General features: G+C 38.1%; 1 protein-coding gene across 14 annotated transcripts in view; it reads left to right on the forward strand.

Annotated features, from left to right (window-relative positions):
* The window catches only part of CCDC30 (coiled-coil domain containing 30), a 189,862-nt gene that overhangs the window by 57,320 nt on the left and 107,573 nt on the right, over positions 1-24,969 (forward strand). For 5 of the 14 annotated variants that reach the window (XM_050797818.1, XM_050797836.1, XM_050797874.1 and 2 more), the window contains 4 exons: positions 15,439-15,564; positions 16,170-16,268; positions 18,146-18,283; positions 24,259-24,428. The exons of 2 other annotated variants lie outside the window; for them this stretch is intronic. In XM_050797818.1, the coding sequence (XP_050653775.1) occupies positions 15,439-15,564; positions 16,170-16,268; positions 18,146-18,283; positions 24,259-24,428 (533 nt within the window). Of the gene's footprint in view, positions 1-12,471; positions 12,571-15,438; positions 15,565-16,169; positions 16,269-18,145; positions 18,284-24,258; positions 24,429-24,969 lie in introns of those variants that run through there. 7 more of the 14 variants (XM_050797894.1, XM_050797856.1, XM_050797826.1 and 4 more) reach the window with 7 other exon arrangements.

The raw sequence follows: 24,969 nt of genomic DNA on the forward strand, positions 1-24,969 counted from the left end.
ATCTATCTTGGAGATTGTCCTGTGTGCAGTTGAGAAGAATGTGTATGCTTTTGCTGTTGGATAGAGCATCTTGTATATGTCTGTTAGGTCTAGTTGGCTTATTGTGTTGTTCAAGTCCTCTATTTCCTTACCTACTTTTGCTCTGGTTATTTAATGCATTATTGAGAGTAGAGTATTGACTCCATTTATTCTTGAACAGTCTGTTTCTCCCTTCAATTCTGTAAATTTTTTCTTTATGTTTTTTGATGGTCTGTTATTATTTGCCAAAATATTTATAATTATGATATCTTCTTACTATATTGAACCTTTTATTAATATATATTTTATAATATTTTGTAACCTTTTTAAAATTGAATGTTTATTTTGTCTGATATTAGTATAGGGTAGTAATTTCCCTGTTCTAATTTGGTTACTGTTTGCATGAAATGTCTTTTTTCATTCTCTCACATTCAGTCTATTTGTGTCTCTTTTAGACCATATATACAGTCATCCCACAGTATCATAAGGGGATTTATTCCAGGACCCCTCACAGATAAAAAATTTTCAAGTCCCTTATATAAAATGGTATAGGTATTTGCATAGAACGTAGGCACATTCTCCCATATACTTTAAATCATCTCTAGAGTACTTATAATACTTAATACAATGTAAGTGTTGTATAAGTAGTTGTTATGATGTATCATTTTTATTTGCATTTTATTGTCATATTGTTATTTTTAAAAATATTTTCAATCTAGGATTGGTTGAAATGGCAGATATGAAACTCACAGATGCAGAGAGCCAACTGTAGCTGGACTTTTTTAAACCCAATTTGCCAATCTCTGTATTTTTATTATAGAGTTTAATCCATTTACATTTAAAATAATTACAGAAAATGGGGGGTCTTACTTCTGTCATTTTGCTATTTGTCTTCTATATGCTTTGTTAGCTTCCCCCACTTATTTCCTGCATTACCTTTTTATGTTTAGTTGATTTTGGATAGTAAAACACTTTACTTTTCTTCTCATTTTCCTTTGTGTATATTCTGTAACTATTTTACTTAAGGTTAATGTGAAAGTTACATTTAACATCTTAAAGTTATGATACTCTAATTTGAATTTTTTTAGGTTAACTTCAGTATCATACAAAAACTCTGCTCATTTACAGCCATCACTATCCCTTTCAGTTTTGATGTCCCAAAATTACATCTTTGTACAAATGTGTTTCCAAAAACATAAACTAACAACTAAAAAAAAGGAATCTTTTCAATTTATGTGGAAGCGAAAATGTGGAGTTCTAAATCAAAGTTACAATAATACTAGCTCTTAGAGCAATAATTTTCTTAAATGTATACTTTCTTAAATCACGTAGACAACAAAAAAGTGGAGTTACAAACCATTGTTAAAATAGTACTTTTTTTTTTTTTTTTTCTGAGATGGAGTCTCACTCTGTTGCCCAGGCTGGAGTGTGTGATTCTCCCACCTCAGCCTCCCGAGTAGCTGGGATTACAGGCACACACCACTTCACCTGGCTAATTTTTGTATTTTTAGTAGAGACAGGTTTTCACCATGTTGGCTAGGCTGGTCACAAACTCCTGACCTCAGGTGATCCGCCCACCTCAGCCACCCAAAGTGCTGGGATTACAGGCGTGAGCCACTGCACCCAGCCAGTACTGGTTTTTATAATAGCCAGTGTAATTACTTTTACTAAGATCTTTATTCATTTCATATGGCTTTGGGTTATTGTCTACTGTCCTTTCATTTCAACCTGTAGGACTCCTTTTAGCATTTCTTGAATAGCAGGTATAATATAAACAACTTTACAGCTTTTTCCCTCCAGACATATCTAGGAATGTCTTAAATTCTGTCTCATTTCTGAAGGACCAGTTTTGCCAGATACAGGATTCTTGACTGACAGCTTTTCCTGTTAGAATTTTGAATATTTCAGCCAACTGCCTTCTGGTTGCCAAAGTTTCTGAGGAGAATTCTGCTGTTAATCTCATTGAGGATTCCTTGTGTGTGATAAATTGCTTCTCTCTTGCTGCTTTCAACATTTTGTTTTGGTTTTGTCTTTCATTTGATTATAATGTGTCTTGGTGTGGTCATCTCTGAGCTAATCTTATTTCGAGTTGGTTGAGCCTCTTGGTTGTTTGTATTCATGCCTTTCATCAAATTTGGGAAGTTTTCAGCCATTATTTCTTCAAATAATCTCTCTGCCCTCCCTTTCTTCTGAGACTCCCCAGTGTGTATGCTGGCCCACCTGACGATGTCCCACAGCTGCCTTAGGCTCTGTTTACTTTTCTTCGATTTTTTTTGTTGTTGTTCCTCAAACTCAGTAATTTTAATTGTCCTATCTTCAGGTTCACTGATTCCTTCTTCTGCCTGCTCAAATTTGCCTTTGAATCCCTATAGTGAATTTTTTATTTCAGTTGTTGTACTTTTCAGTTCTAGACATTCTTTTTGTTTCTTTTTAGGTTTTCTGTCTCTTTATTGATATTTCTGTTTTGTTCATACATTATTTTCTTGACTTTCTCCATGTCTCCATAAGCTTCCTTAATATAGTTTTTTAAAAGTCTTTGTGTAGTAGATCTACCATATGGTCTTTTTCAGGGACAGTTTCTGTTGGTTTACTTTACTTTTTTTTTTTTTCTTTTTTTAAGTTTTAAATGGGACGCACCTTCCTGTTTCTTTGTATGGTTTTTTATTTTCTTGAAAATTGAACATTTGAATCTAATGTGGTAACTCTCGAAATCAGATTCGCCACCCTCCCAGCGTTTGCTGTTTTTGCTTTATTTATTTATTTATTTTTTATTGTTGTGACATTAACCTGACGTATAAGCTTAAGGTCTTCTAGAGTCTTTTCTGAGTGTGTGCCTTTCCCTTATCATATGCAGTGGATTTTCCAGTTTTCTCTCTATATGCCATTGCTTTTGAATGTTCTGCTGTTTAATGACTGGCTTCCAAAAAGGAAAAAAGAGAAAAATTAAAGAGAGGAAAAAAAGGGTGCTAGCCCTTTGAATCCCCTGAATGTCACCTCTGCCAGAGGGGGAGGGGCTTGCAACAATGGGTGGTGGTGCAAAAATGGCCACCTGACTCTGTGTCTGTACCTACATGAGCGGAAGCAGCAATCACCGATCAGAATACAAATCCCCAATGCTTAAAGGAAAGCATCCCTGTTGCTCATTTTGACTCCCACATGTTGCATGCAAGCTGTTCCAGGAACTCATGCACACTGCCTGCCACATGGATGGAGGAGAGGAGATAGCCGCTGCAGGGATAAGAGCTTAAATTGATTGAAATTAACAGCAATTTACCATCCAACCCTTTCTCTAGAAGTTTCAAGATTTTAATAGACTTCAGAGTTCAAAAATATTTGTATCAGACAGATTCCACCAGCAGGATTATTGTTTAGGTGGAGAGACAGATTTCTGGTGCTTCCCAATCTATCATCTCTCCTAGCCTTCATTTTTGAAGAATATTTTCACTGGATATAGAATTTTAAGTTGACTTTCTTTTAACAATACTTTATAGATATCATTCCTTTGTCTTCTTGCTTTCATAGTTTTTGACAAGCTCATAGTCATTCTTAACTTTGTTTTTGCATATGTACTATTTCTTTTTTCTCTGGTATTTATGAGATTTTTTTTAGCAGTTTGATTACAGTTTGTCTTGGTTTTCTTAGTACTTTTGCTTGGGAGTATTTGAGCTTCTAGATTCTGTGAGTTTATAGTTTTCCTCAAATATGGAAAAAGTTTAGCCATTAGTTCTTCATTTCTTCAAAATTTTTTGTATTGCTCTACTTCTGTGACTCCAACTACATGTGTTTTACATCCTTTGGTATTTTCACAAAGGCTGTGTTCATTTTTTCCCCAGTTTTTCTCTCTTTGTTCTAGTTTGATAATTTCTATTGTTGTTTTCAAGTTCACTAATTTTTTTTTCTGTAGTGTTTATTGTGTTTTTAATCCCATCCTGTGAATCACTCATTTAAAGTATTGAAAATTTTATCTTTAGAAATTTCATTAGTTCTTTTTTGAATATCTTTTATCTTTTATTCATTAGTTCTCTTAAAAAATACATTGTCACTTCTAGGTCTATTTCTATTCACTGATTTTTTTCCTAGTTGTGATGCACTTGCTTCTTTGAAGGTTTAATAATGTTTTACTGGATATTGGACATTATGAATTTCATATTGTTGAGGACCTAATTTTATTGTCTTGCTTAAATAATATTAAACATTGTTTTCACAATAGGTTAAATTACTTGCTGAATAGCTTAATTCTTTTTGGATTGTTTTTAAGCTTCCTTAGGGCAGATTTATAGGAGCTTTTATTCTAGGGCTAGAATAGTTCTACTCTTATGTTGTGACCCTGGGTGTTCAATAAGGACTCTCTGATCTAGCTGGTCAGAACTCAAACATCTCCTAACCCTGCTGACCTCTGAGAATTGTTCTTACAGCTCTCTCATTGTTCTTCGCTTATTTTTGTGGAGTTTTGCCTTACTCATGTGTGGCTCAGTATTCAGGAAAGACTTGAAAAACTGCAGATTTCTGCAGTTCTTTTCTCTGTGTGGCTCCCTTTTCTCTGGTACTCTATCCCACATATTTCTGCCATTTCATCTTTCTGAACTCGTTTCTCTGTCTCCTCAATTCCACAAGATTACTATGCTCTATACAGGATTTCCCTCATATCACCGCACTCTGGAAAGTATTTCAAGGCAGAAATCCCTGGCAATTGTAATGTCACCTAATTTCCACCCATCTCCAGTGGAGTAAAGTCCCCTAATGTCTCTTGTTAAATGTCTGAGAAGAGTTGTTTTATAAGTTTTTTTCCACTCTTCCACTTGTAAGGGTGAGGAAAATCTCATCCTCATTATTCCATCATGGCCCTTTTTTTCTTTTTCCATGACCTGTTTTTCATGTCTGGTTTTTTGTTTGTTTGTTTGTTTGTTTGTTTTGTTTTGTTTTGTTTTTTGCTGGAGGGTTGGCTTTTGAGGTCGTTTTCTTCTCCCTGAGTAATTTCTAAGTTCTGGCTCATTTTGTCAAATCATACAAATGATATCATCCCAGAACTATCTCTGCTTGACTACCTGAATAATTCATATCCTTTTCCCAGGTCTTGTTTTTATTTGGATCTCTTTTCCAGGTGCTAAAGAAATTGATCTTTTAAATATGGATCTCCAAGGTTTTTGTCCTCTGTATCAGAGGGAATGGCTCTCTAGACTTAATGTTCTGTGGTTTAAAATCAATTATTTTTTATTTTTTAAGTGAATACACAAAAATGTATCTACCCTAATATTGTATATCCTTCAGTACAGTTTTCCTGGGGTGCTTTAGTTATGTTTGCCACATGCATTGGATAAAAACTATTTTTAAATTTTGCTTTACAAATTGGCCTCATAGTTGCATAAGATAGTTTGTCTTATAGAATGAAACATCCCCCAAACTGTTACACAAGTAAATTTTCAAATTTGTCTCTGAATATCTGAACATGTTAACTGTTCCCCCTAAAATCAACCTTTCCCAGAAAGATGATTACTTATCATCTGGGTTTGTTTTTGTTTTTGTTTTTTTGTGTGTGTTCACCATTTCAGAGGTGATTTTAAACATAGATTTCCAACATACGTTGTGTACATCATTTTTCAAAATAACTGCTCTGAAGGGTGTAAAGTTGACCAGTAAGGTAACCTGAAAATAAATACACGTGTTTCTAGTAAAACCTCTTGCAAGTATAAGGATTTGAGTCAATATATAATGTCCTCTGACTGCCTCAGTACTTGTTGTACACCCCTACTACAGAGATGATAACTGTACAGGGTAACTTATCTGCTTGCATATCTGTGCTTTCCCACTGTGACACTCTACTAGGACAGGACCACAGGGCTATTCGTAACACAGAAAGATGTGATCAAGCAAGTTTAGTTTAGATGGTGGGAGCACACTTTGGAACCAGTCTGCCTGGGTTCACATCCTAGCTCTTATCAATTACATTGTGACCTGGAACAAATTACTTAGCTCTCTGTCCTTAACTTCCTTATCTGTAAAATGAGAATAATAATGTCCCTAGGACTCAGCAAAGTATGAAGGCATATTTTGTACTCAATAATCGTTGAGTGAATTAATGAGTAAACATACAAACAAATCAATAAGAAGAAAGGTGATTTTACTTAACAGGATAACATTTTCTTTAGAATTACTGAAGGAAATTATTGTACACATGTAACACTATAGTTTTTAAAAGGTCAAAATTTTCAAACAAAACATAAAGAAATGCAGACTGAATCTCTTATGCAAATCTCACTAACCTCCCATTCTTCCTTCCCACATTCTAGGGAAAAGATTAATGATGTTGAGTATTGCTCCTTCCTGTGGTGTCTGGGAAGGAGGGTAGTTATGTTTTCTCATCTTCTCTACCCTTTCTTTTTTTTTCTTTTTCTTTCTTATTTTTTTTTTCTTTTTGATACCGAGTTTTGGTCTTGTTGCCCAGACTGGAGTGCAATGGCGTGATACCAACTCACTGCAACCTCTGCTCCTGGGTTCAGTGATTATCCTGCCTCAGCCTCCTGACTAGCTGGGATTACAGGTGCCCACCACCACGTCCAGCTAATTTTTGTATTTTTGGTAGAGATGGGGTTTCACCACATTGGTCAGGCTGGTCTCAAACTGCTGACCTCAGGTGATCCACCCCCCTGACCCCTTGGCCTCCAAAAGTGCTGGAATTACAGGCATGAGCCACTGCACCCGGCCTCCTGTACCTCTTCTAGTGGCAATGAAGTCTAGAGCAAACCAGTTGGAACATAGAAGAGGTGTGCTAGCTATGATAAGTTGTATTCCAAAAGTGAAATATTTTTCCAAAGACTACCCGTGTGAGAATGGCTTAAACTATTTGACTTCTTTTTTATTTCATGGTGAGTACAATTGTGGCCCACACCTTGCTCTGTCATTCATATATCCGAGTGAAGGAGGCTTGATATGGGAAGCAGGCCCCAAGATGACCATAGAATTTCAAGAGTTATTGAGGGGGCATCTGTAAAGAATAAAGGAAAGGAGCAGACATGGCCAGGGAAAGCCTTCAGATCACAATGCAGGACTGACAATCTGTTGAAGGAGAGGGAGAAAGAAGGAAGATTGATTGGATAGGAAGAGCCTCAAACCGTGGCGTAGCTCTGAGAAAGTCTCTGCCAGCCCAACAAACAGTTTTGGAACATTGATAACCTGTAGAGGAATTACACATTGGGCAGAATTGGGTGCGCCTTAATATTCCCACCATGCTCAGTCATTCACTGGAGGCTGTCTGGGAAGAGTGGCAAGTACTTTCTTGAAGGGAGGTATCAGTGGTGTACCTCTACATGGCTCTCTGTATCATAGAACTCATGCTTGGAGAAGATCGTTGGAGAATACCTGGTTAACCTACCTCCCTCTTTGACAAATGTTATCTGTGACATTCTGGATAAATGAGCATCTGTGTTATTTCAAAAGATATTCAGAAAAGATCACACAGTTTTCCCTAATGTTTAACATTAGGTACCAGAATTGTGTATGTGTGTCTAATCTCAATCCTCTAAGCTGTGATGTAAACCAGTTTTCTTTTCCTTGTCGTCGAGACTGAAGTTTGTGTGGATTTCTAAAATCAGGAAATAAAGCTTTATGTTGACTCTAGTGATCCTTTCACTTACGTCATCCCACATAAGGCAAGCTGGATTGGACTAATGAAGAACACTGTAAATAAATATTTCTTCTCTTTAAAGATGTTAGCAAGTAGAAATCTTTAAAACTGGAAAATGAGCTGGGTGCAGTGGCTCACGCCTGTAATCCCAGTACTTTGGGAGGTCAAGGTGGGTGGATCACAAGGTCAGGAGTTTGAGACCAGCCTGGCCAACATGGTGAAAATACAAAAATACTAAAAATACAAAAATTAGCTGGGTGTGGTGGCAGACGCCTGTAATCCTAGCTACTTGGGAGGCTGAGGCAGAAGGATAGTTTGAAACGAGAAGACAGAGGTTGCAGTGAGCCAAGATCGCACCACTGCACTCCAGCCTAGGCGAAAGAGTGAAACTCCATCTCTGAATGAATGAATGAATGAATGAATAAATAAATAAATAAATAAATAAATGGAAAATGGTCTCAATGAGTAATAATTAATTAGAGTTAAATGACCTTCTAAAATCATTTCCTAAAGAAAGATTTTTGCCTTCCAAGTTCTCTCTTAATCTTTCATGAAGGAAAAGCCTCAAGATTTCTTGATGGTGTTTGGCAGCCAGGTGATGGTGATAGCAATAACTGTTAACTGAAGGATCATTCTCAGCAGAGGAATTAAATGAACTGAGTGCTGTAGTCAGCAGATAAGGAGTAACAGCCTATTCCCCTTAACTTGTTTCCAGACCTTGACCTAGTAATGTGATATCCCTGGCATGGGTTGTTTCCTTCAGTCATTCCTTCCTTATCACTGACTACAGTAGTTCCCCCTTATTCTCAGTTTCGCTTTCCACAGTTTCAGCTACCCACAGTCAATTGCAGACTGAAAATATTAAATGCAAACTTCCAGAAATAAGCAACTCATAAGTTTTAAGTTGTGAACCATTCTGAGTACCATGATGAAATCTTACACTGTCCTGCTGGGGTGGGAATCATCCCTTTGACCAGTGTGCCTACACTGTACACACTGTATACCCATTAGTCATGGGCGTTAGTCAGCCTGCTCCTGACATGCAACCATGGACATCATCATGGCTTAGTGATCGAAGATCACTCAAAGCAGATGACCCTACTTTTCATGTATCATCGGAAGGTCAGCAGTAGTCTAATGCCATGTCATAATGCCTAAGTCATTCATCTTCACCTCATTATTTAGGCATTGTGCCATCTCACATCATCTCAAGAAGGATACATACAGTACAATAAGATATCTAGAGAGACAGAGACCACATTCTCATAACTTTTATTACAGTATATTTTTATTATTATTGTTGCTAATCTCTTACTATGCCTAATTTACAAATTAAGCTTTATCTTAGTTATGTATACATGGAAAAAACAGTACAGTTGGCTCTTCATATCTGTAGGTTCCACATCTCCCAATTCAACCAACCATGAGTTGAAAATATTGAAATAAAAAATAATAATACGACAATAAAATAATATAAAATTTAAAATATAGAACAGGCTGGCCATGGTAGCTCACTCCCAGCACTTTGGGAGGCTGAGGTAGGAGGATTGCTTGAGCCCAGGAGTTGAGACCAGTCTGGGCAATATAATGAGACTCTATCTCTCAATTTATTTTAAAACATTTTTAAAATAGTGTAACACTATTTACATAGTTTTTAGACTGTATTAGGTATTGTAAGTAATCTAGAGATTAAAGTATATGAGAGAATGTGTGTAGGTTATATGTAAAATACTGTACCATCTTATATGAGGGACTTGAGCATCCATGGATTTTGGTATCTTCAGTGATCTTGGAACCAATCCTCCTCAGATATCAAGGGAGGACTATACAGAGGGTTTGGTACCATTGGAAGTTTCAGGTGTCCACTGGAGGTTTTGGAACATATCTTCCAAAGATTAGGGGGATTGCTGTAATTTATTTTCTGTTTCTTACAAAAAGGAAGTAAAAGGATGGTAATATTGTTTGGATTTGTGTTCCCACCCAAATTTCATGTCGAATTGTAATATTAAATAAAAGTCCCAATGTTGGAGGAGCGCCCTGGTGGGAGGTGATTGGATCATGGGGGCAGACCTTCCTCTTTGCTGTTTTCATAATAGTGAGTGAGTTCTCATGAGATCTGGTTGTTTAAAAGTGTGTAGCACCTCCCCCTCTCTGTCTTCCTCCTGCTCTGGCCATGTAACACATGCCTCCTTCCTCTTCCCTTTTTGCCATGATTGTAAGCTTCCTGAGGCCTCCCCAGCCGTGCTTCCTGTATAGCCTGAGGAATTGTGAGTCAATTAGACCTCTTTTCTTTATAAATTACCCAGTCTTAGGTAGTTTTTTATATTATTATAAATGCAAGAATGAACTAGCATAGATGGTGTACTGGTTAACTTTGTATGTCAACCTGACTGAGGTTTGGAATGCCCAGATATCTGATTAAACATTATTTTTGGGCTGGGCACAATGACTCACACCTGTAATCCTAGCACTTTGGAAGGCCAAGGCGGGTGGATCACTTGAGTTCAGGAGTTTGAGACCAGCCTGGGCAACATGGCAAAACCACACCTCTACAAAAAAAAAATACAAAAATTAGCTTGGCGTGGCGGCACTTGCTTGTAGTTCCAACTACTGAGGAGGCTGAGGTGGGAGGATTGCTTGTGCCAAGAGACAGAGGTTGCAGTGAGCTGCGATCATACAACTGCACTTCAGCCTAAATGATAGTGAAATCATAATATATACATATATATAAAATCTTCTGTTGGTTCTGTTTCTCCAAAGAACCCTGTCAAATACAGATGGAAACTAATATATGAGTCTCTACAGTGTTGTAATGACTCTCCTGGGGGTTTGCCGTAACTTATTTTAACAGAAATTCAGAGAGGGTAGGTATTGTTCACCCTGATTTACAGATGAGAAAACCAAGATCACAGATTTGTAAATGTGGAAGTCAAGATTTCAAATCTCAACCTGACTACAAGACCTATGTTTTAGCTGGGCGCAGTGACTCATACCTGTAATCCTAGCACTTCAGGAGGCCAAGGCAGGAGGATTGCTTGAGCCTGGGAGTTTGAAACCAACCTGGGCAACATGGTGAGACCCTGTCTCTTAAAAAACAAACAAAAAAAGACTTACTGTTTTTGCCATCATGGTTTCCAAACTGTGTTCCAGGGATCTTTGATGTTCCATAGATAGAAAGCTCTGGGTCTTCTACCTCCACATCAGTCAGAGAAATCTCCACTTCTGGGAACTCTGTAAAGGGTTTTTCCATAAGAATTATTCTGAAAATAAAGGGGACAGGGGAGTCCTGTGGCTTAAAAAGGAAAAATAATTTAGGAAATAATTTCCTTATATCAAGCACTGTTCTCAAGATGTAACTGTGTTCCTTACTCATTTCTCTATGGAGACAGACTTATAACTAAATAGACCATCTTAGTGCTGTTATTACGCATGTTCTCAGAGAATATACTTAAAATAGAAGAAATGCTAGGTATGTGGTAGGAAAAATAATAGCCACAATATATTGAGCGTCTGTCATGTGTCGTGATCTGTTCTAGGTGTCTAACAAACATAATCTCATTTAATCCCAATAACAGCCTGTTAGAAATAGAGCTTGGAGTTGTAAGGAAAATTAGCACTTAGATAAAGGATTTTTCAGCAAAGCAAATTTATTTTTGTGCAGAGGGATGCCTCCTGTATGGCTGGTCATTACAAGAGCATATAGAATAAAGGAGAGTGGGCCGGGCGCGGTGGCTCAAGCCTGTAATCCCAGCACTTTGGGAGGCCGAGATGGGCGGATCACGAGGTCAGGAGATCGAGACCATCCTGGCTAACACGGTGAAACCCCGTCTCTACTAAGAAATACAAAAAATAGCCGGGCGAGGTGGCAGCGCCTGTAGTCCCAGCTACTCGGGAGGCTGAGGCAGGAGAATGGCGTGAACCCGGGAGGCGGAGCTTGCAGTGAGCTGAGATCCGGCCACTGCACTCCAGCCTGGGCTACAGAGCGAGACTCCGTCTCAAAAAAAAAAAAAAAAAAAAAAGAATAAAGGAGAGTGAAAATTTTTATTTTCGACTTAAATCTTGTCCCTGTGCTCTTTCCCCACTGGCTGGGGTTGGGCTGTATAATTTAAGCTAGACTTGATTGGCTAAACATTTAAACTTCTTTATAGATAAGGTGGGCATGTAAGGGAGAGAGGAGAGAAAGGGAAGGGGTTGTCTGTGGCAAGTTAGAGAGTCAGTTTTTTAAAAAATAAGGAAAGGAATGTGAGCTGGTGTTGATAATGTCACTGGTATTGTGGCATGCCTGGGCATGTAGTAAAAGCAGAAAGAAAGAAGAAAAAGAAAAAGAGGTGGAGGGGGTATTGAGAATTAAAGAATAAAGGATTAATCAGGTTGTTTGAAGAGAAACCTTGTCATATCTTAAACAGCCCTCACCAAAGTAAGCAGGAGCATTCCCATTTCATATTTGTTAGAACTTAAGGGAACTTGACCAAAGTGATAGTTGCAGCCAGGAGCTGATCCAGGTTTATCCGGCCCCAGGGCTCATTTTCTACACCATACCAACTCTTGTGGCAACTTATAGAGGAGATTTATATAGAGGACTTATTATAACTCATGGGGGTACAGCATGCCCAACACGGAGCACATAAACCACCTCCACCTACAGGAGATGCCCAGGCAGTATTTTATTTTCCACAGTGCCTGCGTTCGTCTTTTCATCTGACTGTGCCTGTGAGAGGGCGCAGCACGATGCAAGCACATAGTGGGTCGACAATAAACGTTGTCATACTATGCAGGGAGGCACAGTTTAGTTCAGAGCATTAGGTGATCCCCACCTGTCAGAGAGTAGAATATTGGAAGTGGAAAATTCTGAACTGTTACACCATCTCCAGAGTCGTTGGTGGCTACCCATGCTAAGTCATTAGTCCTCTTTGTTTACTGCTGGCTGGCAGGTGAGGTAGGCTCCCTCAGCTACCCAGAGATCTCTGTGTCCTATTGCTCATCTCTCACATTATTTGCTGCCCCTTTCTTGTGGTTTTCTGCTTTAAACTTTGGTTACTGGGCTCATTAAGTACATAAATTGCCTAAAGGCATAACTATATTCAATATGCCACAAATTATGGTAAATTTTAAATATATCTTCTTTGGGAAAGCTATCTTTTAAAAATTATAGCATTGAAATACATGACATTCTTACTCTAGGAAAAGACAAAGAAAATGAGGGGGGGTTCATATTTGAGAGTTGAGATGTTTCTTCTGCTTTGTACTGAAGCATCTCAGGTGGCATAAGAGTGGAGCTTAAATGAATTCTTGCCTTGTGTGTTGAATGCATCAGCATGTCGTGTGTGAATTTGAAAAAAATATTCACCAGTGCAGATGGTGGCTGATGGGAGAAGATACTCTGGGAAAAAATATTTATTCTTCTCCATTTCCTTGTGCAGTGCTACTAAGCTGACATGATTCTTGACTACATCTTTTGTCCATACCACTGGACAGGAGGAATTGTAAAAGTTACACTAAGATGTTAGTATCCACTTTTCTAGTAGCATTCCCCGTTCTTTCCAACTCATCAGCTTGGGACTGTTATTTCTGTTTTACTGACATTAAACATAAGAAAGGTAAATTAGTAGTTTGATTAATTCAGAACAATCAAGATTCTGTAGTGTATTTTTCTAGTACTTGTTGTCTTTGGCTTAGCTACCAAACAACAACAAAGCCTCAAATCCATAATAAAGCAAATCTCTAAAGGATTCAAGACCAGATAGGAGGTGAAACTTGTTGCTAGGAAGCGATTTCAGGGCTACTACCTCCGAAGAAGATGCTTAAGAAATGTAGCTTTTTTTTTTTTCAGTTTTTTGTTGTTGTTGAGACGGAGTCTGGTTCTGTCGCCCAGGCTGGAGTGCAGTGGCCGGATCTCAGCTCACTGCAAGCTCCGCCTCCCGCGTTTACGCCATTCTCCTGCCTCAGCCTCCCAAGTAGCTGGGACTACAGGCGCCCGCCACCTCGCCCGGCTAGTTTTTTGTTTTTGTTTTTGTTAGAGACAGGGTTTCACCGTGTTAGCCAGGATGGTCTCGATCTCCTGACCTCGTGATCCGCCCTTCTCGGCCTCCCAAAGTGCTGGGATTACAGGCTTGAGCCACCGCGCCCGGCCTTTTTCGGTATTTTTTTAAAATGACATTTTGTAACTGGTGATTTATTTAGATTAAGACTTCCATTTTAGAGCCTGAATTATCAGTAACATAGAAAGATAGAAGAGAAACCAGTACAAAAGATCAAGAGACAAAGTACAAGATTTGAATGAGGTTAAAAAAAAAAAGGGATAATTTTCAGTTACATTTTCTAATACAGGTAAGGCAGACGCCATAAGGATGCCCAAGAATGACTGAAAATAGGCAAAAGGAGAAAGGACACTTCTAGGAATATACATCCTATGATTGTGACCAGTGGTTACAGAAAACCTTGCTAGGAGTAGTCAATCAGTAAAGAGCCCATTTACTAATGTATTTAGGATAAGTTGGTGTGTTGAAATTATAAGGATGATTTAAAGGTATTGCCTTACTAACGAATGAATGTAAAAATTCAGAACAATCCAATAATAATATAAACTGCCACTTACAGAGCATCTTCTATAACTGAGGAGCCCATATATGTCCAGGCCTCATTATCTTTATTTTTAATATGAGGAACTAAGGCTAAGAAAAGTGAAGTAACTAGCTCAGGATGCCACTATTGGAAACCAGTAGAACAGGACTGGGAGGGCTGTTCCTACATACTACTCTGCATTTCCCAAGTTACCAAGTATAGATGTGCCAATTTCAGCTGCTTCCTGACTGGCCAAACCAAATGTGCAATTAGTTCACTTGACAGGTTGGCTTTTACAATGGAGAGGGGTCAGTCAGGCACGGTGGCTCACACCTGTAATCCCAGCACTTTGGGAGGCCGAAGCTAGTGCATCGATTGAGCCCAGGAGTTTGAGAACAGCCCGGGCAACATGGCGAAATCCCATCACTATTTTATATATGTATATTATATTATATATATATTATATATATGTTATATATAATATATATAATTTTTTAAAAATTTAAAAAATAATGGAGAGGGGTCTGCTGCTTGGTGATAGTGTGATCATAAAAAAAATTGGCTGAATTTTTGTTGTGTTCCTAAGTTGTATTTTGATCTTAATTTTATCTCCTAATAGGTTTTTGTACATAAGAGAAAACTCACTTTGGCAAGGCTGAATAGAGTAGATATTAAAAGTAAGGGATTTAAGTTAGACTTGACTTAGAATCCCAGTGCTGACTGTGTGAACTTGGACAAATTATGTAACATATCTAAGCCTCACATGTCTCCTCTGTAAAAATAATGTAACAATAATTCCAATCTCATAGGGGTCCTAGAAAAACAAAATGAAGTAATGCATCTAACATACTTACCATAGTCTCTGACATGTGGTAAGTCCTCAATATAAAGTAGCTGGTATCATTATGACTCCAATTTTTATTATTTTCAAATAATTTGGAAAGATTTCAATAATGCCTTATATTTGATAAGTGATCAAATTTTATAAAATAGTTTCAAAATCACATTTTATTCCTGCTGTGATGGCTATAATGTAGGTAGAACAAGTGTTACTACATTTTACTATTGTGTAAATTAAGGCTTGGAGAGAAAAACATATCTTATGAGCTATAAACTAGTTTTCCTAGATTCATAAATGCCCTGAATGATTTCATTATTGAGTTAGAAAATTATCATCAGAATTTGTAGGAAACACTGCTATTATATATAAAATTATTTATGTAAAATGCTTTTTACAGATCTTGAAAATGAGCCAAGAAAAAAATGAAATGTTTGAAAGTGAGTGGTCAAAAGAGAGAGAGAGAGAGAAGCAGTTGGCATCTGGTCTTGACACTGCAGAGAAGGCCTTGAAAGGTGAAAGTGAGGTATTACCATTCAGGAAGCTATTTTCTTCTTGTTGTAATTCTAATTTAGGGATTTCATGTTATCATTTTAAAATGAAGTATGACTGTACATCTCAGCTTGGGATGCCATAACCAAATACCACAGACTAGGTGGCTCAAACAACAGAATTTTATTTTTCTCACAGTTATGGAGGATGGGAAGTCCAAGATCAAGGTGCCAGCCGAGTCAGTTCCTGGTGAGGGTTCTCTTCCTGGCTTGCAGATGGCTACCTTCTTGCTCTGTCCTCACGTGACAGAGTGAGCAAGCTCTGGTGTCTCTTCCTCTTATTATAAAGGCACTAACCCTACTGGATTAAGGCCCCACCCTTCTATCCTCATTTGACCTTTATCACCTCCCTATCAACCCTATCTATCTCCAAATACAGTCCATATTGGAAATTAGGGCTTCAACAATATGAGTAGGGAGGGAGAGTACAATTCAGTCCATAGCACTATAGAATATGTGTTTCTATAATAATAATGGGGTAGCTCTGTTGTTTCTCCAAGCTGAGTTCTAGCACTGATCAAAGAGTCCTTTATTTAGCAGATGTTTGATTGTTGTAGTGTTGGGCTTATCTCTCTTATAGAGTCATGGACTTATCTCTCGTTTTAACCTCTTGTCCTGCCATCTTGGAAAGATCTATCAGGAGATACAATCAGCCTATATTTTGAAAAGAGACCTGGAAGTAAGTTCATAGAAGTCAAAATCAGTAATTTAGAGGATAGTGACACTCAATCAGTTTATAGTTTGCAGTGCTTCTAATCTCATCCTAATGACCTACAGGAATTTTCAGTGAAATAAGATAGGAAATCATTATCATTTACCCTCTTCCCGTGGTTTTGGGAGGCCACCCTCTACCTTCTTGCCTTTTGTCTAAGCCTTTCTCAGCATTTACCTTCCACTTTGACTTCAAGTCTTCGGGAAAATACCAAGCAGCTCCTCTCCTAAAGTAAATTTTATATAATCTATTCCCTTCATTGAGCACCACAGACTGACTCTCAACCCAAAGTCTTCCACCAATGAATCAGTGCACATCCTGTGTCATCAGTGTAAAAATCTGATAAAAATCTGCATTTAGGCTGGGCACGGTGGCTCACGCCTGTAATCCCAGCACTTTGGGAGGCCGAGGTGGGTGGATTACCTGAGGTCAGAAGTTCAAGACCAGCCTGACCAACACAGAGAAACCCTGTCTCTGCTAAAAATACAAAATTAGCCAGGCATGGTGGTGCATGCCTATAATCCCAGGTACTCCGGAGGCTGAGGCAAGAGAATCGCTTGAACCTGGTTGCAGTGAGCCGAGATCACGCCATTGCACTCCAGCCTGGGCAACAAGAGCAAAATTCCATCTCAAAAAAAAAAAAAAAAAAGAAATCTGCATTTAGCCAAAGTGTTTTCTCTCATGGATATATATTTTTAAAAATCAAGCTGGGCACAGTGGCTCACATCTGTAATCCCAGCACTTTGGGAGGCTGAGGCAAGAGGATCACTAGGAGTTCGAGACCAGCCTAGGCAACATAGTGGGACACTGTCTCCACAGAAAAAAAAAAAAAAGAAAAAAAATTTAAGTTAGCCAGGTGTGGTGGCATGTGTCTGTAATCCCAGTTACACAGGAGGCTGAGGTGGGAGGATCACTTGAGCCCAGGAGGTGAAGGCTGCAGTGAGCTGTGATTGCACCACTGCACTCCAGTGAGAGTGAGACCCTGTCTCAAAAAAGAAAAAAAAAAAAGAGAAAGAGAAAAAACATCAGAGGATTAAAGAAAATCCTGGTTAATTAAGTCACTGGATATAATTAAATAAGCATAATTTGTAGTTAGGAACGCAGAGTTTAAGCTGTGCATCATGGCCCCCTTATAGTCCCAGGTACTTGGGAGGCTGAGACAGGAGGATGGTTTGAGCCCAGAAGTTGAGGACTATAGTGCACCATGATCACACCTGTGAATAGCTACTGCACTCTAGCCCGGGCAACATAGTGAGACTGCATCAATATACATAAATAAATATTTTTTTAAAAAACCACAGAGTTTAAAGTCAGACAGATTTATGGATTTGGAATCTCAGCTTTATACTTCCTGGCTATGTGAATTTAGCAGGTCACTTAAGATCTCTGAGCTTTACTTTCAACAATTCCCTTATAAGGTTATCAGAACATTAAAAGTAAACCACATAGCACTTTGTTCTATAAATGGTACTTCTAAAAAGATACATTTTAGAAACAGATAATATAACTATTGGCAGTCGTTGCAAGCATTGCCAAAGAATTTACCTGTATATAAGCCTTGCTTAATGTAGGAAGGACTCTAGAAACTAAATCTTTCAACCCGTGAATGATAGAAACGAAGAATGCTCAGTTTATTTAATTGATTTAATAATTGATTTAATTGATTTATGTAAACTTTGTTTTAACTACTAAGAAAGGCATCGGTCTGCCAGAAGGATAGGTTGGAATATTTAAAACAAAAAATTTGTCAGGACCATTTCAAGATTCATTCGTAGAAGTATTATATCTTTTATGGGGAAAATAGTCTTATTTTGTTTTACTAAATGTCTTCATTTCTTAATCAGGAATTGCAAAAATCAAAGTCAGAGCTTATATGCCTTTATAATGAAGTTCACAATCTCCCAGGGGCATCAGAAAGCAGAGACCATTTTTTAATAGCATGTGACCTGTTACGAAGAGAGAATTCTGAATTAGAAACAAAGGTGAGACTGAGTTAGGTATTTAAATGTTCAATATTTAACGTAGCTTTTATGAGGATAGGATACAAGGAAATTAATTTTAAGCATCAGATGATTTGGGAATTGGAGTTTCTTCTATTTTTATAGCATAAATTGCCATATACTGCCATATACTGTGGATTATGAGTCAAGCTATACGTCAGGATAAGTATTCAGACTTCAACCAGTACTTGGCAATTAGGATTAATCTGCGATTTTTTTTACTTTAAATCAGCTTCCCACCAACTTAATTTTTGGAGCACATATTATAGTGTAAAATATGTATTTAAATGTCTTCAATTAAAAAATTTAGGATCAAAGTTTCTTTCTCAGTTACACTGAAAATTGGGCTTAGAATTAGGAAAATGTTCAAATATCCTGATTCAAGCTTGTTCCCTAAGTTTAAAAATGGCTTCCAGGGAGATTGCTTGCACCCAGCTGTAGCGTGCTATGATTGTGCCTGTGAATAGCCACTGCATTTCAGCCTGGACAGCATAGTGAGACCCCATCTCTTTAAAAAAAAAAAAAAAAAAAAAAAAAAAAAAAGCTACCTGACCAGGGCAAAGAATTTTTATCTAGTCCAATACTAGACTGAAAGGTTGCCTGTATAATTTCTAGAGTCCCACCTATTAGGTTATCACTATCACCTCCTAGCTGAAAATTCCCTTCCTCAATCACTCTTTTGACCTAAAGATTAAGGAGCAAAGTCTTGAATACAGCAGTTAAAATATATTAGGCCATATTTTAATGTCATATGTAAGGAATAACTAAATCAAAGCCTAATTTAAACTGTGTGTAGTTACCCCAGAAAATCAGGAGCAGGTTGCTGAGGGATTGGGACATAGATCAGATAGCATGTGACATGGGAGGGAAAGGTCCAGAACATAGGGTCTGCTGCCTGGGAGAGTAAATATGTAGAGCTTAATATACAACCTAGCCTTTTTTGTGGGACCTTGTCAGCAAGGTAAGTTATCATCATGTTGTACAGTTAAAGGACCATGCCTTTTAAAACATCATTGACAAAGTTAACAACAGATGAGCTGAAATGAGAAGAATATAATATAAAAGAAGAGATCCAAATCTGCTCTGCTGATCTGGGTCTCCTTTTTTCTTAAACTTTTTATGTTGAAATAATACCAGACTCACAGAAAAAATTATGAAAGTATAAAGAATTCCCATATACTTTCACTCTTCCAAATGTTAACATGGTATCGTGTTTACCTTATCACTGTCTCTCTTTCCCTCTACACACACACACACACACACACACACACACACACACACACTGATAGTTTTTTTGTAAACCCTCTGAGAGTAAGTTGGAGACATAATCTCCTTTACCCTTAAATATTTCCATGTGGGTTTACTAAAAACAATAACATCTCCTATTACCACAGTACAAGTCTCAAAATCAGGAAATTGACATTGACACAATACTATTATCTAATCTATAGCTGATATTCAGATTTTACCAATTATTCCCCTCTATAGCAAGAGAATAACTTTTTTCCTATCTGAGATCCAACCCAGGATCATACATTACATTTAATTGTCATGTCTCTATAGCTCCTTCAATCTGCAAAAGTTCCTCAGTCTGTCTTTGTCTTTCATGACTTTGATATTTTTGAAGAGTACTGTCTTAGTCAGTTTGGGCTGCTATAACATAATACCATAGACTGGGTAGGTTAAACAAATACTTATTTCTCTCAGTTGTAGAGGCTGGGAAAAATCAAAGATCAAGATGGCATATTCAGTGTCTGGTGAGGGCATTCTTCCTGATTTGCAGACAGCTGTCTTCTCATTGTATCGTCACATAGCCAAGAGCAGAAAGAGAGAGTACAAGCTCTTTCCTGTCTCTTCTCATATGGGCACTACTACCATCATGAGGGCTGCACCCTTGTGAATTAATTACTTGCCAGTGGGTCCTCCTAATACCATCCCATTGGGGTAAGGCTTTCAACATATGAGCTTTGAGTCAACACAAACATGCAGTGTGTAACAAGACCATTGATTTTGAAGAATGTCTCTTAATTTGGATTTGTCTGATGTTTTCTCACAATATAATTCAGATTACCCATACTACAGAGATAATGTTGTATCCTTCTCAGTGTATTTTATCAGGAGACATGACATTTTTTGTTCTATTACTTATGATACTAACTTGGATCATTTGGTTAAGGTACTGTCTGCTAGATTTCTCCACTACAAAATTATTACTTTTGTCTTTGCAATTCATAAATATCTTTTGGGGAGATACTTTGAGACTATGTGTTATGTTTCCCATCAAACTTTTACTCATTGAAAGTTTCTGTTTTGAATCTTTGATTTTTAAATTATATTCTAGTTTTTCTTCAGAATATAGAGTGCTTTAGACTTAAAGATAGTCTTGCTAAAGAAGTTGTATGTATTTGCTGAATCCCCCATTTTACAGGCTGTCATTTTGTTTGGGTTACAACGTCTAGACTCATACAGAATTTTAGAACTGAAAGGAGTATGATCATGTAGGCCAACTCTTTCAGTTTACACATAAGAACACCAAGGCCCAGGGATATTAGACTGCTGCCGAGTTACGTGGTAATTCTCAGCCTATGCTCTTTCTACCCTAGCCTAAGGCCTCAATCAGAAAGTGGAACCATCAGCTTAATTCTTATGCTACTTAAACATGGCTGATTATTAAACTGAGCTGTATCACTAAGATACAATTTTGGTAGGAAGAAGTCTGGAACAGAGTTGGTCCTGTTCCACAATATCCATGTCATGGAGGGTCTGATGGCTTTAACTTTCTTTGTTATAAAGAATAAAGCTTCTACTCACTTAAGATATACACTACTTTGTCATGTGAGAATTCAGAATACCTAGAAAATGTCTGTGTTAGTGTCACCATCCTCTTCAGAAACCCTCAGCAGCTTTCAGTTTGCTCTAACATCAAATCTAAACTCCACTGTTTTATCTTTTTTTTTTTTTTTTCCGAGATGAGGTCTCTCCATCACCCAGGTTGGAGTGCAGTGGCAAGATCATAACTCACCTCCCACTCCTGGCCTCAAGTGATTGTCCTGCCTCAGTCTCCCGGCACCACACCTGGCTAATTTTAAATTTTTCTTTAATAAAGACAGGGTCTCCCTATTTTGCCAGGTTGCCTTTCTTTACTTCTTAAGAGACTAACATTTATTTTTTTTTTTATTTTTTTATTTTTTGTGGTGATTTTTTTTTTATTAATTTATTTATTATTATTATACTTTAAGTTGTAGGGTACATGTGCATAACGTGCAGGTTTGTTACATATGTATACTTGTGCCATGTTGGTGTGCTGCACCCATCAACTCGTCATTTACATCAGGTATAACTCCCAATGCAATCCCTCCCCCCTCCCCCCTCCCCATGATAGGCCCCGGTGTGTGATGTTCCCCTTCCTGAGTCCAAGTGATCTCATTGTTCAGTTCCCACCTATGAGTGAGAACATGCGGTGAAGAGACTAACATTTATTATCTGTAATGTTTACTTTTTTACAATGACCACAAAAATTAGTGATTAAGTAGCATTTTGGAATATTTTTTCCTGCTTACAAAAATAATGCAAGCTCATTAAGAAAATTGTCCTTTATGTTCCTTTATAATCTGACCTCTCCCTTCAATCTTGCCTTATTCTTTCTGAGTAGCTGGGACTACAGGCACCTGCCACCACGCCCAGCTCATTTTTTGTATTTTTAGTAGAGACGGGGTTTCACTCTGTTGGCCAGGCTGGTCTTGAACTCCTGACCTCATGATCTGCCTGCCTCAGCCTCCCAAAGTGCTGGGATTACAGGTGTGAGCCACCGCAACCAGCCTTCTTTTTTTCTTTTTTCCCTCCTTCCATCCTTCCCTCCCTCCCTCACTTCCTTCTTTCCTTCCTTTCTTTTCTTTCTTTCTCACTCAGTTTTCCAGGCTGGAGTGCCGTGGCATGATCTTGGCTCACTTCAATCTCCACCTCACAGGTTCAAGTGATTCTCATGCCTCAGCCATCCAAGTAACTGGGGTTGCAGGCAGGTACCACCACACCTGGCTGATTTCTATTTTTAGTAGAGATGGGGTTTCACCATGTTGGCCAGGCTGGTCTCAAACTCCTGCAATCTTGCCTTATTCCTGCAGCTCCTTACTTTGTAGCCTCTATTCCAATGAAATTATCCTTCTTACTTTCCCCCAAATTACTCTATACTCCGTTCTACGTCAGTGCCTTTGACCATACTGCTCCCCATGCTTAAAATGTGCTATTTGTAGTCTCTTCTCTTATCCATATCTTCCCAACTTGACTAATTCAAGACCAACCTTCTCCCCTAGAAAGATTATAGTCCATATGAAATTACATGGATTTTATGAGATTAGAATCCATTTTACACACTGTAGTTTCTCTTCAGAGAATTGAAAAGGCGTAGGAAACCAAAGGGATCTCTTAAAGTAAACTTAAATTGATCTTTGTAATTAAGTCCATTGTGTTCTTAGAATCAAACATGTAGAAGCTTTGCATTTTCAGACAGCCTCAGGATATGAGTCAGGCAGGCTGTTGTCTACCTTAGCACAATACTTTGATGGGGATTCATTTTCCTTTCTTATTTTTTATTCCATTCTATTTGTTTGTTTATCTGGGTACAGACACAGGGTCTTGCTATGTTGCTTAGGCTGGACTCAAACGCCTGGCCTCAAGCAGTCCTCCCACCTCAGCCTCCCAAAGTGCTAGGATTACAGGCATGAGCCACTGCACCTAGCCCATCTTCCTTTCTTAGACTCATTCCCCACCCATCCTTTCTACTCCCTGAAGGAAATGTTTTTTCATTTTATATGAAGATATAGAGTAACCTTACAGGAAAGGAAATCTTTAGAATCTGTTTGTCAAAACAAAACAAAAAGACTGAACAAATGATTTGCCAAATCACAAAAGGCAGTGACTGTCAAAGCATCTACTTGCAGAGTTACATGGGAGGCTTATTTAAAGTACAGATTTCCATTCCACCCCTTCCCTTGCCCCAGACCACTGATAGTGAATCTCACTCAGGGTAGGGGCTACAATATAAGATTGCATTTTCTTTAACAAATATTTTATTTTTTATTTTTATTTTTGAGACAGGGTCTCACTCTGTCATCTAGGCTGGAGTGCAGTGGCCTGATCTTGACTCATTGCAACCTCCACCTCCCAGGCTCAAGCCATTTTTCCATCTCAGCCTCCTGAGTAGCTGGGACTACAGATGCACACCACCACCATGCCCAGCTAATTTTTCATAGATACAGCGTCTTTCCATATTGCCCAGGCTGATCTTGAACTCCTGGACTCAAGCAATCCACCTGCCTCAGCCTCCCAAAGTGCTGGGATTACAGGTGTGAGCCACTGCACCCGGCCAAGACTGCATTTTTAATAAATTCTTCAGTGGATGCTCTTACATCATAGTGATTTGAGAACCACTGTGGAAGAAAGCTCTTCTCTGTGAGATATATCTAATATTCTTATAGATACAGAAGACACCTCTGTAAGATATATCTAATATTCTTTCTAATGTTTTCCGGCAGCAATATATTATTGCTTTTTATTATATATTATTGCTTTTGTGAATCAATGAAGTACATTCAAAACTTGAAAACAAAAATGTGTGGTAATAGTGTAAAACTCTGTAGATCACATATTTGTGCTTGTTAAAAGGTATAACCAAATGCTAAACAGCACTCTGACAGCCCAACCCCAGAGACCAAAAATACCTTTTTTTAAAAAAAAAATATGGGAATTTACGTACCCTTATGCCTATGGTTAAAAAAATCAATTAAGTTATATAACAACTGCAAAGTATTAAATTAAGTTGGAATCAGACTTTAATTAGGATGTCATTTGATATTATATAAGCCAATAGTTAAGCATTTAATGAAATCAATATACTTTTTTCACAACTATAAATAAAAGTATGCAAAATAGAATATTTGTCTTTTCACTTAATTTTGCAGGTCTTGAAGCTTTCACAAGAATTTGCACAATTAAATCATTTTACTCTCAGGGGGAAAACTGCACCTTCTAATTTAATTACAAGTGAAAATATCTGTAAAGATCCTGAGTCTAATGAACCAGTTTTGGAAATAGAAATTCAAAGCCCAAAGGAAGAGAGAGAGGAACTCTGGTAAATTGGGAAAATCCTATATCACATTAATTATTCGGAGGGGGTATATTTTATTTGGCTTGATCATTATAAGAATTTGATATTCGGCTGGGCACAGTGGCTTAAGTCTGTAATCCCAGCACTTTGGGAGACTGAGGTGGGCAGATGGCTTGAGCTCAGGAGTTTGAGACCAGCCTGGGCAACATGGCAAATCCCATCTCTACAAAAAACAAAAATTAGCCTGGCGTGATGGTGTGTGTCTGTAGTCCCAGCTACTCGGGGGGCTGAGGTGGAAAGATTGCTTGAGCCCGGGAGGTAGAGATTGTAGTGAGCCATGATTGTGTCACTCACGGCACTCCAGCCTGAGCAACAGAGCCAGACCCTGTCTCAAAATAATAATAATAATTTGATATTCATTTCCAAATTATGTGAGTTGAAAAATTAGTTATAAGCATTCTCCAAAAAGTTTGTCTTTTGATATATTATTACATTTTAAAACTTTTTTCCTGCCTTTAAAGAACGAGTATATGCGGCCTGGCGCAGTGGCTCATGCCTGTAATCC

This window comes from Macaca thibetana, chromosome 1, assembly GCF_024542745.1.
Source record: "Macaca thibetana thibetana isolate TM-01 chromosome 1, ASM2454274v1, whole genome shotgun sequence".
NCBI lineage: Eukaryota > Metazoa > Chordata > Mammalia > Primates > Cercopithecidae > Macaca > Macaca thibetana.